The sequence below is a fragment of the Salmo salar genome, chromosome 16, assembly GCF_965601325.2.
Source record: "Salmo salar chromosome 16, fSalSal1, whole genome shotgun sequence".
Classification (NCBI taxonomy): Eukaryota; Metazoa; Chordata; class Actinopteri; order Salmoniformes; family Salmonidae; genus Salmo; species Salmo salar.
The window spans coordinates 59,480,470-59,497,500 of record NC_138306.1 but is presented as its reverse complement, the minus strand read 5'-3'; the positions used below and the strand labels follow the sequence as shown (position 1 = coordinate 59,497,500).

The window sequence follows — 17,031 nt, the reverse complement described above, 5'->3', positions numbered from 1 at the left end:
CACACACACACACACACACACACACACACACACACACACACACACACACACACACACACACACACACACACACACACATGCTAACTGTAAAACGACCGAATAGCTGGAGGTCCGTTTTTAACACTAGAACCGCTAAAATAACTCATTTTGACTGGTCATAATTTTTTTGGGGGTAAAATACTCTGTAATTCATAAAGTCCTACCTCCCTCCATCCTCAATTAAACAAACCGAACTGGAGTTACAACCAGTGTTAAGGTCTGATTTGAGTTACAACCAGTGTTAAGGTCAGATTTGAGTTACAACCAGTGTTAAGGTCAGATTTTTCACAGTAAATAACTCACGGAAACTAGAGAAGCTTTTAACAAAATTGAATTCTCCCAAAGGATCGACACAGCTGTAATTCAGACACCGCCATGGCTTCTCCCTGTGGTGGTATTCAGACCCCACTTTGGGTGGAGTCTCTTCCTTTATCGTTAAACATTGCATCATTCTCGCTAAGCAGCCTTTAACGGTTTCTCCCCTTATATCACTACCATCACGTGCGATTTTTGTTTTCCCTGCACTCAGCCCCTTCCCAAGCCTCGTTATGGCACCATCCCTCATGTCTCAATGTTTAAAGTTTACCCCAGGATCCACCGCTAGTTTCAGGAGGGAATAACAGACTGTCTGGCGTGAGTTGATGAGCGAGAGGAAGCAAACGATGCATAATTATGTTATCATCAGTCCATTCTAGTTGTTATTCTCTACATGGTATGTCCTCTATATCAGTCCACCAAATACAAGCAAGTCTTATCAGTCTACTCTGGCCAACTTGGACTACATTTTACATAAAAAAAAAAAAAACATTTTTAGTCATTTTAGCAGACGCTCTTATCCAGAGCGACTTACAGTAGTGAATGCATACATTTCATACATTTTTTTTTTTCTTCCCGTACTGGTCCCCCGTGGGAATCGAACCCACAACCCTGGCATTGCAAACACCATGCTCTACCAACTGAGTCACACGGGACTGCACTGTGAGAGCGTGGGTAAGACAGACCCGCCTGGATTTCGCAACATGTTTTTGTTGATTTCTGCGGCCTAAAGCGATTGATTTTACGGCAGCTTATTTGAAATTCTGCGATTTTTACATTTTGCGATGTTTTTTTTTTCCTTCTTCCCCTACGTTCATTTCATATAAAGCAATAAATGTCGTATGTGCTCAGTTTTAGGACGAATTTTTAAGCAGAAAACAAAGACAATAAACATCTAAAATGCTCAATTGTGTTTATTTTTCCTGAACAACATCTCCGTCATAAAATCCACACCTCTCCTCTCCATCGGGTTTGGGGCTTGCTATCAGCACGAGATGCACCTCCCATTCCTACTCGCTCTCGCTCTCCCTTAAAACCCCCCCCCGAATAGAATCAAAGCTGATCAATCACTTTCAATTTGACGATCGATATTTCTTTTTAATAAATTGTCTTCAAAATTCTTGAGATTGTGATTTGTTTTTTTTCCTGAAAGGGTCGTAAAGGGAGGTAAAGAACAGAACAGGTCAAAATAGGCTTGTGGTTGATTATTATTCCATTTCTAAAAATAAAATAAAAAATCCAGAAAGATTGTTCTTTCGTGATCCGTATTAAGTTTTACACAGAGTTTAAAAACGTCAAAGTTGACTAATTGCACTCAGTGTTTTGAGCAGCGCTCTCCATAGACAGACTGGGGAGAGCAGAGTACCGACCAGCCTACTAAAGCCAAGGTTAGCGGAGTAAAAGTTTGAGTAAAACACCACTCAGGGCTTCCCACAGTCCTCCCTGCTACCACCTTAGTCACGGTAATCTGCCGTGGGAAACTGTTCTGACATTCTCATACGTTTTGCTGATTCTAAGTGACTGTTGATTGTCGACTTTCTCTAATTCCCAAAAACATTTTTTGGAAATTGTTTTGCACGGTCGTTAGCTGTTATTTCCTTAAGGGAAATCAGATCGATTTCTGTTCATTGTACTTCCTGTCAGCCGTCAACAATCACCCATCATCTTCGCACATGAATACGCTGATAGGCCAGGGGGGGAAAAAACTTTGTTGACGTGTGGTTGGATTGGGCCATTTTCCACGGTAACAGTGCAGTAATTGGTCAAAATTACGAACCCGCTTTTGATTGGACACTTATGCGCTAAAAGTGTGGGAATTGGTCAAAATTGCGAGCTCTCGCATAATATGCGCTGATTGGCTGATTTATTTTTTGCGTTGAATTATGCGATCGCGGAATCCTGGAAGAACTGGTAAGAAGACCAAGAGGAATGGACGCACATGCTGCTTCAAGATCTGAATGAAAACCACTCGTCATGATTCATTTCTTCATCCATCTGAGTATTCTTCAGGTTCTGAGCCTCAGCCTGAACCTACACTTTCCAAGGCCTAAGCGCAAAAAAGACAGGACGGTGTGCACTGAGCAGGTGCCTCCGCCACTACCAAATGAAACAGGAGAGAGGCACCGTTTAGAGAGGACAAGCCCGTGACAGGCTGATCAGCTCAACGTGTCGTCACTGAGAGAGGTGACGGTGTTACAGGCTGATGATCAGCACAACGTGTTGTCACTGAGGTGACGGTGTTACAGGCTGATGATCAGCACAGCGTGTCGTCACTGAGAGAGGTGACGGTGTTACAGGCTGATGATCAGCACAACATGTCGTCACAGAGAGGTGACGGTGTTACAGGCTGATGATCAGCACAACGTGTCGTCACAGAGAGGTGACGGTGTTACAGGCTGATGATCAGCACAACGTGTCGTCACTGAGAGAGGTGACGGTGTTACAGGTTGATGATCAGCACAACGTGTCGTCACTGAGAGAGGTGACGGTGTTACAGGCTGATGATCAGCACAACGTGTCGTCACAGAGAGGTGACGGTGTTACAGGCTGATGATCAGCACAACGTGTTGTCACTGAGGTGACGGTGTTACAGGCTGATGATCAGCTCAACGTGTCGTCACTGAGAGAGGTGACGGTGTTACAGGCTGATGATCAGCACAACGTGTTGTCACAGAGAGGTGACGGTGTTACAGGCTGATGATCAGCACAACGTGTCGTCACAGAGAGGTGACGGTGTTACAGGCTGATGATCAGCACAACGTGTCGTCACAGAGAGGTGACGGTGTTACAGGCTGATGATCAGCACAACATGTTGTCACTGAGGTGACGGTGTTACAGGCTGATGATCAGCACAGCGTGTCGTCACAGAGAGGTGACGGTGTTACAGGCTGATGATCAGCACATGTCATCACTGAGAGAGGTGACGGTGTTACAGGCTGATGATCAGCACAACATGTCGTCACTGAGAGAGGTGACGGTGTTACAGGCTGATGATCAGCACAACATGTCGTCACTGAGAGAGGTGACGGTGTTACAGGCTGATGATCAGCACAACGTGTTGTCACAGAGAGGTGACGGTGTTACAGGCTGATGATCAGCACATGTCATCACTGAGAGAGGTGACGGTGTTACAGGCTGATGATCAGCACATGTCATCACTGAGAGAGGTGACGGTGTTACAGGCTGATGATCAGCACATGTCATCACTGAGAGAGGTGACGGTGTTACAGGCTGATGATCAGCACATGTCATCACTGAGAGAGGTGACGGTGTTACAGGCTGATGATCAGCACATGTCATCACTGAGAGAAGTGACGGTGTTACAGGCTGATGATCAGCACATGTCATCACTGAGAGAGGTGACGGTGTTACAGGCTGATGATCAGCACATGTCATCACTGAGAGAGCAGGTTCTACATCTCAAGTGTACCAACCGGCTCGTAGCCCCTAACAAAAAGGGGAGACAATGCAGACATCAAGGAAAAACAAAAATATATTTATTAACTAAACTATAAACAAGTAACAACGGTGTGTGTGTGTAGTCAGTAGTGTGTGTGTGTGTGTGTGTGTGTGTGTTTAGTCAGTAGTGTGTGTGAGTGGTTACGTGCGTAGATGTTGATAATGAAGGGTGTTGAGCGGTGCCAAAGCAAACACAATCCAACAGTGTGTCTGCGTGGAGAGAGTCTGGGGTCAGGGACTATACAGCAGGAGAGATTCTGGGGTCAGGGACTATACAGCAGGAGAGAGTCTGGGGTCAGGGGACTATACAGCAGGAGAGAGTCTCCTCAGTGTATAAACCTGGGGTCAGGGACTATACAGCAGGAGAGAGTCTGGGGTCAGGGGACTATACAGCAGGAGAGAGTCTCCTCAGTGTATAAACCTGGGGTCAGGGACTATACAGCAGGAGAGAGTCTGGGGTCAGGGACTATACAGCAGGAGAGAGTCTCCTCAGTGTATAAACCTGGGGTCAGGGACTATACAGCAGGAGAGAGTCTCCTCAGTGTATAAACCTGGGGTCAGGGACTATACAGCAGGAGAGAGTCTGGGGTCAGGGGACTATACAGCAGGAGAGAGTCTCCTCAGTGTATAAACCTGGGGTCAGGGACTATACAGCAGGAGAGAGTCTGGGGTCAGGGGACTATACAGCAGGAGAGAGTCTCCTCAGTGTATAAACCTGGGGTCAGGGACTATACAGCAGGAGAGAGTCTGGGGTCAGGGGACTATACAGCAGGAGAGAGTCTCCTCAGTGTATAAACCTGGGGTCAGGGACTATACAGCAGGAGAGAGTCTCCTCAGTGTATAAATCTGGGGTCAGGGACTATACAGCAGGAGAGAGTCTGGGGTCAGGGGACTATACAGCAGGGGAGAGTCTCCTCAGTGTATTGCCCCGGTTGTGACTTTTTTTCATGCATCAGGTAATGAATTAAATCTGCATGAAATGGTTGGATGGAAAGGTGGTTAATGTGTGTGTAAATGATAAGACATTAGAGCAGGAAATGAAGACATTTTATTAAAATGCTGGAAGTGAATGCTAGAATTAAACAATTAACTAGGAAAATGAGCAAAAGCTGTGTGCAATTAAGGAAATAAAGGCCTGGCTCAAATAGTAGCCTGACTCAAGCCACTGTTTTATTGATTTGATTTAATGCAAATACACATCCGGGCTATTACTTGTTTTACAGGAACTAGATTTTTTTTCTCTCGGTGCATCCCCATCTGACCTCTGACCTCTCTGTAACCTCTGACCTGTGTACCCCTTCCCTCCATCTCCTGACCTCTGTGACCTCTCTGTAACCTCTGACCTGTGTACCCCTTCCCTCCATCCCCTGACCTCTGTGACCTCTCTGTAACCTTTGACCTTTGTACCCCTTTCCTCCAGTTGGAGATCAAGTCATGGCTGGTGACAGGGGACAGTCTGTCCGTGGAGCTGCTGCGGACAGATAGAGGGAACAGGACAGCAGCTCTGGGCCGCAGCAGAGAACTTCACAACATCTCTGCTTCACAGCATAAAACTGTAAGATCTACACCTCTGTAGTAGTAGTAGTGGTGGTAGTAGCAGTAATGATAGTATTAGTGGTAGCAGTAATGATGATAGTAGTAGTAGTAGTAGTAGTAGTAGTGGTAGTGGTAGTGGTGGTGGTGGTAGTGGTAGTGGTAGCAGTAATAGTAGTGGTAGCAGTAATGATAGTAGCAGCAGTACTACTAGTAGCAGTAATACTAGTAGCAGTAATGCTAGTAGCAGTAATGCTAGTAGCAGTAGCAGTAATGCTAGTAGCAGTAGCAGTAATGCTAGTAGCAGTAGCAGTAATGCTAGTAGCAGTAGCAGTAATGCTAGTAGCAGTAGTAGTAGTGGTAATGATGATAGTAGTAGTAGTAGCAGTAATGGTAGTAGTAGTAGCAGCAGCAGTAGTAGTAGTAGTAGTAGTAGTAGTAGTAGTAGCAGTAGTAGTAATGATAGTAGTAGTAGTAGTAGCAGTAGTAGTAATACTAGTAGCAGTAGCAGTAATGATAGTAGTAGTAGCAGTAGCAGTAATGATAGTAGTAGCAGTAGTAGTAGTAGTAGCAGTAGTAGTAGTGATAGTAGTAGTAGTTGTAGTAGACACAGAGCTTTACAGCAGGGGTTAGTAGTAGTAGTAGTAGTAGTAGTAGTAGTAGTAGCAGTAATGCTAGTAGTAGTAGTAGTAGCAGTAATGCTAGTAGCAGTAGTAGTAGCAGTAATGCTAGTAGCAGTAGTAGTAGCAGTAATGCTAGTAGTAGTAGCAGTAATGCTAGTAGCAGTAGCAGTAGTAATTATAGTAGTAGTAGTAGTAGTAGTAGTAGTAGCAGTAATGATAGTAGTAGCAGTAGTAATGATAGTAGTAGTAGTAGTAGTAGCAGTAGTAGTAGTAGTAGCAGTAGTAATGATAGTAGTAGTAGTAGTAGTAGTAGTAGTAGCAGTAATGATAGTAGTAGCAGTAGTAATGATAGTAGTAGTAGTAGTAGTAGTAGTAGTAGTAGTAGTAGTAGCAGTAGTAATGATAGTAGTAGTAGTAGTAGTAGTAGTAGCTGTAGTAATGATAGTAGTAGCAGTAATGATAGTAGTAGCAGTAGTAGTAGTAGTAGTAGTAGTAGTAGTAGTAGCAGTAATGCTAGTAGTAGTAGCAGTAGTTTGACACAGAGCTTTACAGCGGGGTTCCCCGAAAGTTGGCCCTGGGCCCCCCTGGGTGCATGTTTTCTACACTACACGGCTTTTTCAGATAACCAAGTGATCAAGCTTTTGCCGATTTGAATCAGCTGTGTGGTGCTAGGGCAGTGAAGTATTGGCCCAAATGTCCTGATTTGAATGATAGCAGGAAGTGGAACGACAGGAAGACAGAGGTTGGAGTGGGGTTTTTTCAACCCCACATTTACATAAAGTGAATGTTTAGGCTATGGACACCAAGGGTGTGTACCCCTGTCTCCTAGGTGATATCATCGTCAGGGTGATGTGTGTGTACCTCTGTCTCCTAGGTGATATTATCGTCAGGGTGATGTGTGTGTGTGTGTGTACCTCTGTCTCCTAGGTGATATTATCGTCAGGGTGATGTGTGTGTGTGTACCTCTGTCTCCTAGGTGATATTATCGTCAGGGTGATGTGTGTGTGTGTACCTCTGTCTCCTAGGTGATATTATCGTCAGGGTGATGTGTGTACCTCTGTATCCTAGGTGATATTATCGTCAGGGTGATGTGTGTGTACCTCTGTCTCCTAGGTGATATTATCGTCAGGGTGATGTGTGTGTACCCCTGTCTCCTAGGTGATATTATCGTCAGGGTGATGTGTGTGTACCTCTGTATCCTAGGTGATATTATCGTCAGGGTGAGTGTGTGTGTACCTCTGTCTCCTAGGTGATATTATCGTCAGGGTGATGTGTGTACCTCTGTATCCTAGGTGATATTATCATCAGGGTGATGTGTGTGTTTACCTCTGTCTCCTAGGTGATATTATCGTCAGGATACTATGCAGCGTTCAGAGTCACCCTGGAGGCTCATGCTGTGGAGGGCCTGTATGACGGAGCGGTACATATCACCACTGACTACCAGGTATGTTACTAGGGTACATATCACCACTGACTACCAGGTATGTTACTAGGGTACATATCACCGCTGGACTACCGGGTATGTTGCTAGGGTACATATCACCGCTGACTACCAGGTATGTTACTAGGGTACATATCACCGCTGGACTACCAGGTATGTTACTAGGGTACATATCACCACTGACTACCAGGTATGTTACTAGGGTACATATCACCACTGACTACCAGGTATGTTACTAGGGTACATATCACCACTGACTACCAGGTATGTTACTAGGGTTGTAAAATGTCAGTCTTGGTTGTAAAATTGACAGGTTATCGGAATTTTACAATTCTATACGCTACACAAAACCACCGAACTAAGAGGCTAAGAGGTGTTGAATCAGGACACTGGTTGTTAAACCACCGAACTAAGTGGTGTTGAATCAGGACACTGGTTGTTTAACCACCGAACTAAGAGGCTAAGAGGTGTTGAATCAGGACACTGGTTGTTTAACCACCGAACTAAGAGGCTAAGAGGTGTTGAATCAGGACACTGGTTGTTTAACCACCGAACTAAGAGGTGTTGAATCAGGACACTGGTTGTTTAACCACCGAACTAAGAGGTGTTGAATCAGGACACTGGTTGTTTAACCACTGAACTAAGATGCTAAGAGATGTTGAATCAGGACACTGGTTCTTAAACCACCGAACTAAGAGGTGTTGAATCAGGACACTGGTTGTTTAACCACCGAACTAAGAGGCTAAGAGGTGTTGACTCAGGACACTGGTTGTTAAACCACTGAACTAAGAGGTGTTGAATCAGGACACTGGTTGTTAAACCACCGAACTAAGAGGTGTTGAATCAGGACACTGGTTGTTTAACCACCGAACTAAGAGGTGTTGACTCAGGACACTGGTTGTTAAACCACCGAACTAAGAGGCTAAGAGGTGTTGAATCAGGAAACTGGTTGTTAAACCACCGAACTAAGAGGCTAAGTGGTGTTGACTCAGGACACTGGTTGTTAAACCACCGAACTAAGTGGTGTTGAATCAGGACACTGGTTGTTTAACCACCGAACTAAGTGGTGTTGAATCAGGACACTGGTTGTTAAACCACCGAACTAAGTGGTGTTGACTCAGGACACTGGTTGTTAAACCACCGAACTAAGAGGTGTTGACTCAGGACACTGGTTGTTAAACCACCGAACTAAGAGGTGTTGAATCAGGACACTGGTTGTTAAACCACAAACTAAGTGGTGTTGACTCAGGACACTGGTTGTTAAACCACCGAACTAAGTGGTGTTGAATCAGGACACTGGTTGTTTAACCACCGAACTAAAAGGCTAAGCGGTGTTGAATCAGGACACTGGTTGTTAAACCACCGAACTAAGAGGCTAAGGGGTGTTGAATCAGGACACTGGTTGTTAAACCACCGAACTAAGAGGCTAAGAGGTGTTAAATCAGGACACTGGTTGTTAAACCACCGAACTAAGAGGCTAAGAGGTGTTGAATCAGGACACTGGTTGTTTAACCACCGAACTAAGTGGTGTTGACTCAGGACACTGGTTGTTTAACCACCGAACTAAGAGGCTAAGAGGTGTTGAATCAAGACACTGGTTGTTAAACCACCGAACTAAGAGGCTAAGAGGTGTTGAATCAGGACACTGGTTGTTTAACCACCGAACTAAGTGGTGTTGACTCAGGACACTAGTTGTTAAACCACCGAACTAAGTGGTGTTGACTCAGGACACTGGTTGTTTAACCACCGAACTAAGAGGTGTTGACTCAGGACACTGGTTGTGCAGGGCAAATACGTCCTTTAAAACAGCATGTTATTATGTGCCATCATGATGAGTGTCTTTTTGTTGCCTGATCTGTTTGTGCCCTCTTCACAACTCCTGTGGTGATTTGTTATGCCACATGACCAGAGAAGATGGCTGCAGCACAAACAGATCTAGGACCAGTCTTAAGAGTTTATCTTCTGTGTTTTCTTCAGATATTAACAATCCCAGTGATGGCTGTGATAGCAGTGGGGAAGTTAAACAGCCATCCTGAACACATCATCCTACCGCCATCCTTTCCTGTGAGTAACTTTAGTTAAACCATCATCCTACCTCTAGCCCTCTGTTCAACCATCATCCTACCTCTCTGTTAAACCATCATCCTACCTCTAGCCCTCTGTTCAACCATCATCCTACCTCTCTGTTCAACCATCATCCTACCTCTCTGTTCAACCATCATCCTACCTCTAGCCCTCTGTTCAACCATCATCCTACCTCTAGCCCTCTGTTCAACCATCATCCTACCTCTAGCTCTCTGTTCAACGGTCATCCTACCTCTAGCCCTCTGTTAAACCATCATCCTACCTCTAGCCCTCTGTTAAACCATCATCCTACCTCTAGCCCTCTGTTAAACCATCATCCTACTTCAAACCATCATCCTACCTCTAGCCCTCTGTTCAACTTTCATCCTACCTCTAGCCCTCTGTTCAACCATCATCCTACCTCTAGCCCTCTGTTCAACCATCATCCTACCTCTAGCCCTCTGTTCAACCATCATCCTACCTCTAACCCTCTGTTAAACCATCATCTTACCTCTCTGTTAAACCATCATCCTACCTCTAGCCCTCTGTTCAACCATCATCCTACCTCTAGCCCTTTGTTAAACCATCATCCTACCTCTCTGTTAAACCATCATCCTACCTCTCTGTTAAACCATCATCCTACCTCTCTGTTAAACCATCATCCTACCTCTCTGTTAAACCATCATCCTACCTCTCTGTTAAACCATCATCCTACCTCTCTGTTAAACCATCATCCTACCTCTCTGTTAAACCATCATCCTACCTCTAGCCCTCTGTTAAACCATCATCCTACCTCCAGCCCTCTGTTAAACCATCATCCTACCTCCAGCCCTCTGTTAAACCATCATCCTACCTCTAGCCCTTTGTTAAACCATCTTCCTACCTCTCTGTTAAACCATCATCCTACCTCTCTGTTAAACCATCATCCTACCTCTCTGTTAAACCATCATCCTACCCCTAGCCCTCTGTTAAACCATCATCCTACCTCTAGCCCTCTGTTCAACCATCATCCTACCTCTAGCCCTCTGTTAAACCATCATCCTACCTCTAGCCCTCTGTTAAACCATCATCCTACCTCTAGCCCTCTGTTAAACCATCATCCTACCTCTCTGTTAAACCATCATCCTACCTCTCTGTTAAACCATCATCCTACCTCTAACCCTCTGTTAAACCATCATCCTACCTCTAGCCCTCTGTTAAACCATCATCCTACCTCTCTGTTAAACCATCATCCTACCTCTCTGTTAAACCATCATCCTACCTCTAGCCCTCTGTTAAACCATCATCCTACCTCTCGCCCTCTGTTCAACCATCATCCTACCTCTCTGTTAAACCATCATCCTACCTCTCTGTTAAACCATCATCCTACCCCTAGCCCTCTGTTAAACCATCATCCTACCTCTAGCCCTTTGTTAAACCATCATCCTACCTCTAGCCCTCTGTTAAACCATCATCCTACCCCTAGCCCTCTGTTAAACCATCATCCTACCTCTAGCCCTTTGTTAAACCATCATCCTACCTCTAGCCCTCTGTTAAACCATCATCCTACCCCTAGCCCTCTGTTAAACCATCATCCTACCTCTAGCCCTCTGTTAAACCATCATCCTACCTCTCTGTTAAACCATCATCCTACCCCTAGCCCTCTGTTAAACCATCATCCTACCCCTAGCCCTCTGTTAAACCATCATCCTACCTCTAGCCCTCTGTTAAACCATCATCCTACCTCTCTGTTAAACCATCATCCTACCCCTAGCCCTCTGTTAAACCATCATCCTACCTCTAGCCCTCTGTTAAACCATCATCCTACCTCTCTGTTAAACCATCATCCTACCCCTAGCCCTCTGTTAAACCATCATCCTACCCCTACCTCTCTGTTAAACCATCATCCTACCTCTCTGTTAAACCATCATCCTACCTCTCTGTTAAACCATCATCCTACCTCTAGCCCTCTGTTAAACCATCATCCTACCTCTCTGTTAAACCATCATCCTACCTCTCTGTTAAACCATCATCCTACCCCTAGCCCTCTGTTAAACCATCATCCTACCCCTAGCCCTCTGTTAAACCATCATCCTACCTCTAGCCCTCTGTTAAACCATCATCCTACCTCTAGCCCTCTGTTAAAGCTGCTTCGTGCTTAAGGACAGCCCTTAGCCGTGGTATATTGGCCATATAGCACACCCCCTCGTGCCTTATTAAGGTGCAACAGGCACAAGATCGGATTGCTGACATTCCAACAAGCAACACAACATTCTTACAATGGTTCCCCTGTGGCTCAGTTGGTAGAGCATGGTGTTTGCAATGTCATTGTGGGTTCGATTCCCACGGGGGGTCAGTACAAAAAATAAAAAAAAAGGCATGAAATGAAATGTATGAAATGTATGCATTCACTACTGTAAGTCGCTCTGGATAAGAGCATCTGCTAAATGACTAGAAATGTAAATGTAACTCTTCACTGTCTTGAAATTACACGTTAGGTGTTCAAACAGTGTTATGGTATGGTAGCTGTCACATGTCGCCCTGCCCTGCCCTGCCCTGCCCTGCCGTGACGCCTGTGTGTGTCCTCTCCTCTCTGTCCTCCCCCCCCAGGGGAAGATAGTTCACCAGAGTTTAATCATCCAGAGTTCCTTCACCCAGAGAGCGAGACTCCACCACATCCGTTCTCTGACAGAAGACGTTCGCTTCTATTACAAAAAACTACGTCATAACAGGGACGGGCTGGAACCTAGACGCAAGTCCAAGGTAGACGCACCGGTCCCCAACCGTAGGCTTTAGCTCAATACCGTTGTTCTGAACGTCGACATTTTACGCAGCGCAGAGCTGAATGGCTTCACTTTATTTCCCTCTTCTTTGTTTTTTTGCAGGTCGCTAATATTTATTTTGATGCCGGTTTGCAGTGTGGCGACCGCTGTTATGTGGGGTTGCCCTTTGTTCTGAAATGTGAGTAACCCGGACGTAACTCATATCATTTACGTTTTTTTCACAGAAAATGTTAAATCCTCACCTTCATCTGTAAACTATGTGAATGACCTTCTAACCTTCATCTGCAAACTATGAGAATGTGAATGACCTTCTCACCTTCAGCTGTAAACTATGTGAATGACCTTCTAACCTTCAGCTGCAAACTATGAGAATGTGAATGACCTTCTAACCTTCAGCTGTAAACTATGTGAATGACCTTCTAACCTTCAGCTGTAAACTATGAGAATGACCTTCACACCTTCAGCTGTAAACTATGAGAATGACCTTCTAACCTTCATCTGCAAACTATGAGAATGTGAATGACCTTCTAACCTTCAGCTGTAAACTATGTGAATGACCTTCTAACCTTCAGCTGTAAACTATGAGAATGACCTTCTCACCTTCAGCTGTAAACTATGAGAATGACCTTCTAACCTTCAGCTGTAAACTGAGAATGACCTTCTAACCTTCAGCTGTAAACTATGAGAATGACCTTCTCACCTTCAGCTGTAAACTATGAGAAGGACCTTCTCACCTTCAGCTGTAAACTATGAGAATGACCTTCTAACCTTCAGCTGTAAACTATGAGAATGACCTTCTCACCTTCAGCTGTAAACTATGAGAAGGACCTTCTCACCTTCAGCTGTAAACTATGAGTGACCTTCTAACCTTCAGCTGTAAACTATGAGAATGACCTTCTCACCTTCAGCTGTAAACTATGAGAAGGACCTTCTCACCTTCAGCTGTAAACTATGAGAATGTGAATGACCTTCTAACCTTCAGCTGTAAACTATGAGAATGTGAATGACCTTCTTACTTTCAGCTGTAAACTATGAGAATGTGAATGACCTTCTAACCTTCAGCTGTAAACTATGTGAATGACCTTCTTACCTTCAGCTGTAAACTATGTGAATGACCTTCTTACCTTCAGCTGTAAACTATGAGAATGTGAATGACCTTCATCTGTAAACTATGAGAATGTGAATGACCTTCATCTGTAAACTATGAGAATGTGAATGACCTTCAGCTGATATACAGTATGTTAATATAGTGTTGTGTTTAAAGCTGAGGCTCGTCCCCACGGCCTGGTCTTACAGGAGGACGTCTGGGATGCTGACGTTGACCTCCACCAGAAACTGCTCGGACGCTGGAGAGAGCTGAAAGATCGTTCGGGACATCAGTGAGTCTGACATTTCTCTGGCTGAGGCCTGAATGGCACCCTGGGCCCTATATAGTGCAGGACTTTTCACCTGGGCCCTATATAATGCAGCACTTTTACTGTAGGTCTCTCCAGTCTATAGGGAACAGGGTGCCCATACTGTAGGTCTCTCCAGTCTATAGGGAACAGGGTACCTGTAGGTCTCTCCAGTCTATAGGGAACAGGGTACCCATACTGTAGGTCTCTCCAGTCTATAGGGAACAGGGTGCCTGTAGGTCTCTCCAGTCTATAGGGAACAGGGTGTCCATACTGTAGGTCTCTCCAGTCTATAGGGAACAGGGTACCTGTAGGTCTCTCCAGTCTATAGGGAACAGGGTGCCCATACTGTAGGTCTCTACAGGGAACAGGGTGCCCCATACTGTAGGTCTCTCCAGTCTATAGGGAACAGGGTGCCCATACTGTAGGTCTCTCCAGTCTATAGGGAACAGGGTGCCCATACTGTAGGTCTCTCCAGTCTATAGGGAACAGGGTGCCCATACTGTAGGTCTCTCCAGTCTATAGGGAACAGGGTGCCCATACTGTAGGTCTCTCCAGTCTATAGGGAACAGGGTGCCCCATACTGTAGGTCTCTCCAGTCTATAGGGAACAGGGTGCCTGTAGGTCTCTCCTGTCTATAGGGAACAGGGTACCTGTAGGTCTCTCCAGTCTATAGGGAACAGGGTGCCTGTAGGTCTCTCCAGTCTATAGGGAACAGGGTGACCATACTGTAGATCTCTCCAGTCTATAGGGAACAGGGTGCCCATACTGTAGGTCTCTCCAGTCTATAGGGAACAGGGTACCTGTAGGTCTCTCCAGTCTATAGGGAACAGGGTGCCCATACTGTAGGTCTCTCCAGTCTATAGGGAACAGGGTGCCCATACTGTAGGTCTCTCCAGTCTATAGGGAACAGGGTGCCCATACTGTAGGTCTCTCCAGTCTATAGGGAACAGGGTGTCCTTACTGTAGGTCTCTCCAGTCTATAGGGAACAGGGTGCCCATACTGTAGGTCTCTCCAGTCTATAGGGAACAGGGTACCCATACTGTAGGTCTCTCCAGTCTATAGGGAACAGGGTACCTGTAGGTCTCTCCAGTCTATAGGGAACAGGGTGCCCATACTGTAGGTCTCTCCAGTCTATAGGGAACAGGGTACCTGTAGGTCTCTCCAGTCTATAGGGAACAGGGTGCCCATACTGTAGGTCTCTCCAGTCTATAGGGAACAGGGTGCCCCATACTGTAGGTCTCTCCAGTCTATAGGGAACAGGGTACCTGTAGGTCTCTCCAGTCTATAGGGAACAGGGTGCCTGTAGGTCTTTCCAGTCTATAGGGAACAGGGTGCCCATACTGTAGGTCTCTCCAGTCTATAGGGAACAGGGTGCCCATACTGTAGGTCTCTCCAGTCTATAGGGAACAGGGTGCCCCATACTGTAGGTCTCTCCAGTCTATAGGGAACAGGGTACCTGTAGGTCTCTCCAGTCTATAGGGAACAGGGTGCCTGTAGGTCTCTCCAGTCTATAGGGAACAGGGTGTCCATACTGTAGGTCTCTCCAGTCTATAGGGAACAGGGTACCCATACTGTAGGTCTCTCCAGTCTATAGGGAACAGGGTGTCCATACTGTAGGTCTCTCCAGTCTATAGGGAACAGGGTGCCCATACTGTAGGTCTCTCCAGTCTATAGGGAACAGGGTGTCCATACTGTAGGTCTCTCCAGTCTATAGGGAACAGGGTGCCCATACTGTAGGTCTCTCCAGTCTATAGGGAACAGGGTACCCATACTGTAGGTCTCTCCAGTCTATAGGGAACAGGGTACCTGTAGGTCTCTCCAGTCTATAGGGAACAGGGTGCCCATACTGTAGGTCTCTCCAGTCTATAGGGAACAGGGTACCTGTAGGTCTCTCCAGTCTATAGGGAACAGGGTGCCCATACTGTAGGTCTCTCCAGTCTATAGGGAACAGGGTGCCCCATACTGTAGGTCTCTCCAGTCTATAGGGAACAGGGTACCTGTAGGTCTCTCCAGTCTATAGGGAACAGGGTGCCTGTAGGTCTTTCCAGTCTATAGGGAACAGGGTGCCCATACTGTAGGTCTCTCCAGTCTATAGGGAACAGGGTGCCCATACTGTAGGTCTCTCCAGTCTATAGGGAACAGGGTGCCCCATACTGTAGGTCTCTCCAGTCTATAGGGAACAGGGTACCTGTAGGTCTCTCCAGTCTATAGGGAACAGGGTGCCTGTAGGTCTCTCCAGTCTATAGGGAACAGGGTGTCCATACTGTAGGTCTCTCCAGTCTATAGGGAACAGGGTACCCATACTGTAGGTCTCTCCAGTCTATAGGGAACAGGGTGCCCATACTGTAGGTCTCTCCAGTCTATAGGGAACAGGGTACCCATACTGTAGGTCTCTCCAGTCTATAGGGAACAGGGTACCTGTAGGTCTCTCCAGTCTATAGGGAAAAGGGTGCCCATACTGTAGGTCTCTCCAGTCTATAGGGAACAGGGTACCTGTAGGTCTCCCCAATCTATAGGGAACAGGGTGTCCATACTGTAGGTCTCTCCAGTCTATAGGGAACAGGGTGCCCCATACTGTAGGTCTCTCCAGTCTATAGGGAACAGGGTACCTGTAGGTCTCTCCAGTCTATAGGGAACAGGGTGCCTGTAGGTCTTTCCAGTCTATAGGGAACAGGGTGCCCATACTGTAGGTCTCTCCAGTCTATAGGGAACAGGGTGCCCATACTGTAGGTCTCTCCAGTCTATAGGGAACAGGGTGCCCCATACTGTAGGTCTCTCCAGTCTATAGGGAACAGGGTACCTGTAGGTCTCTCCAGTCTATAGGGAACAGGGTGCCTGTAGGTCTCTCCAGTCTATAGGGAACAGGGTGTCCATACTGTAGGTCTCTCCAGTCTATAGGGAACAGGGTACCCATACTGTAGGTCTCTCCAGTCTATAGGGAACAGGGTGTCCATACTGTAGGTCTCTCCAGTCTATAGGGAACAGGGTGCCCATACTGTAGGTCTCTCCAGTCTATAGGGAACAGGGTGTCCATACTGTAGGTCTCTCCAGTCTATAGGGAACAGGGTGCCCATACTGTAGGTCTCTCCAGTCTATAGGGAACAGGGTACCCATACTGTAGGTCTCTCCAGTCTATAGGGAACAGGGTACCTGTAGGTCTCTCCAGTCTATAGGGAACAGGGTGCCCATACTGTAGGTCTCTCCAGTCTATAGGGAACAGGGTACCTGTAGGTCTCTCCAGTCTATAGGGAACAGGGTGCCCATACTGTAGGTCTCTCCAGTCTATAGGGAACAGGGTGCCCCATACTGTAGGTCTCTCCAGTCTATAGGGAACAGGGTACCTGTAGGTCTCTCCAGTCTATAGGGAACAGGGTGCCTGTAGGTCTTTCCAGTCTAT

At 46.2% G+C, this 17,031-nt stretch overlaps 1 protein-coding gene across 5 annotated transcripts in view; it reads left to right on the top strand.

The window, feature by feature from the left end:
• Positions 1 to 17,031, top strand: part of tmem131 (transmembrane protein 131) — a 168,310-nt gene that overhangs the window by 63,685 nt on the left and 87,594 nt on the right. For 4 of the 5 annotated variants that reach the window (XM_045697495.2, XM_045697496.2, XM_045697494.2 and 1 more), the window contains 6 exons: positions 5,234 to 5,368; positions 7,309 to 7,413; positions 9,388 to 9,474; positions 12,064 to 12,216; positions 12,339 to 12,414; positions 13,501 to 13,615. In XM_045697495.2, the coding sequence (XP_045553451.1) occupies positions 5,234 to 5,368; positions 7,309 to 7,413; positions 9,388 to 9,474; positions 12,064 to 12,216; positions 12,339 to 12,414; positions 13,501 to 13,615 (671 nt within the window). The remainder of the gene's footprint in view (positions 1 to 5,233; positions 5,369 to 7,308; positions 7,414 to 9,387; positions 9,475 to 12,063; positions 12,217 to 12,338; positions 12,415 to 13,500; positions 13,616 to 17,031) is intronic. The other variant, XM_045697497.2, reaches the window with a different exon arrangement.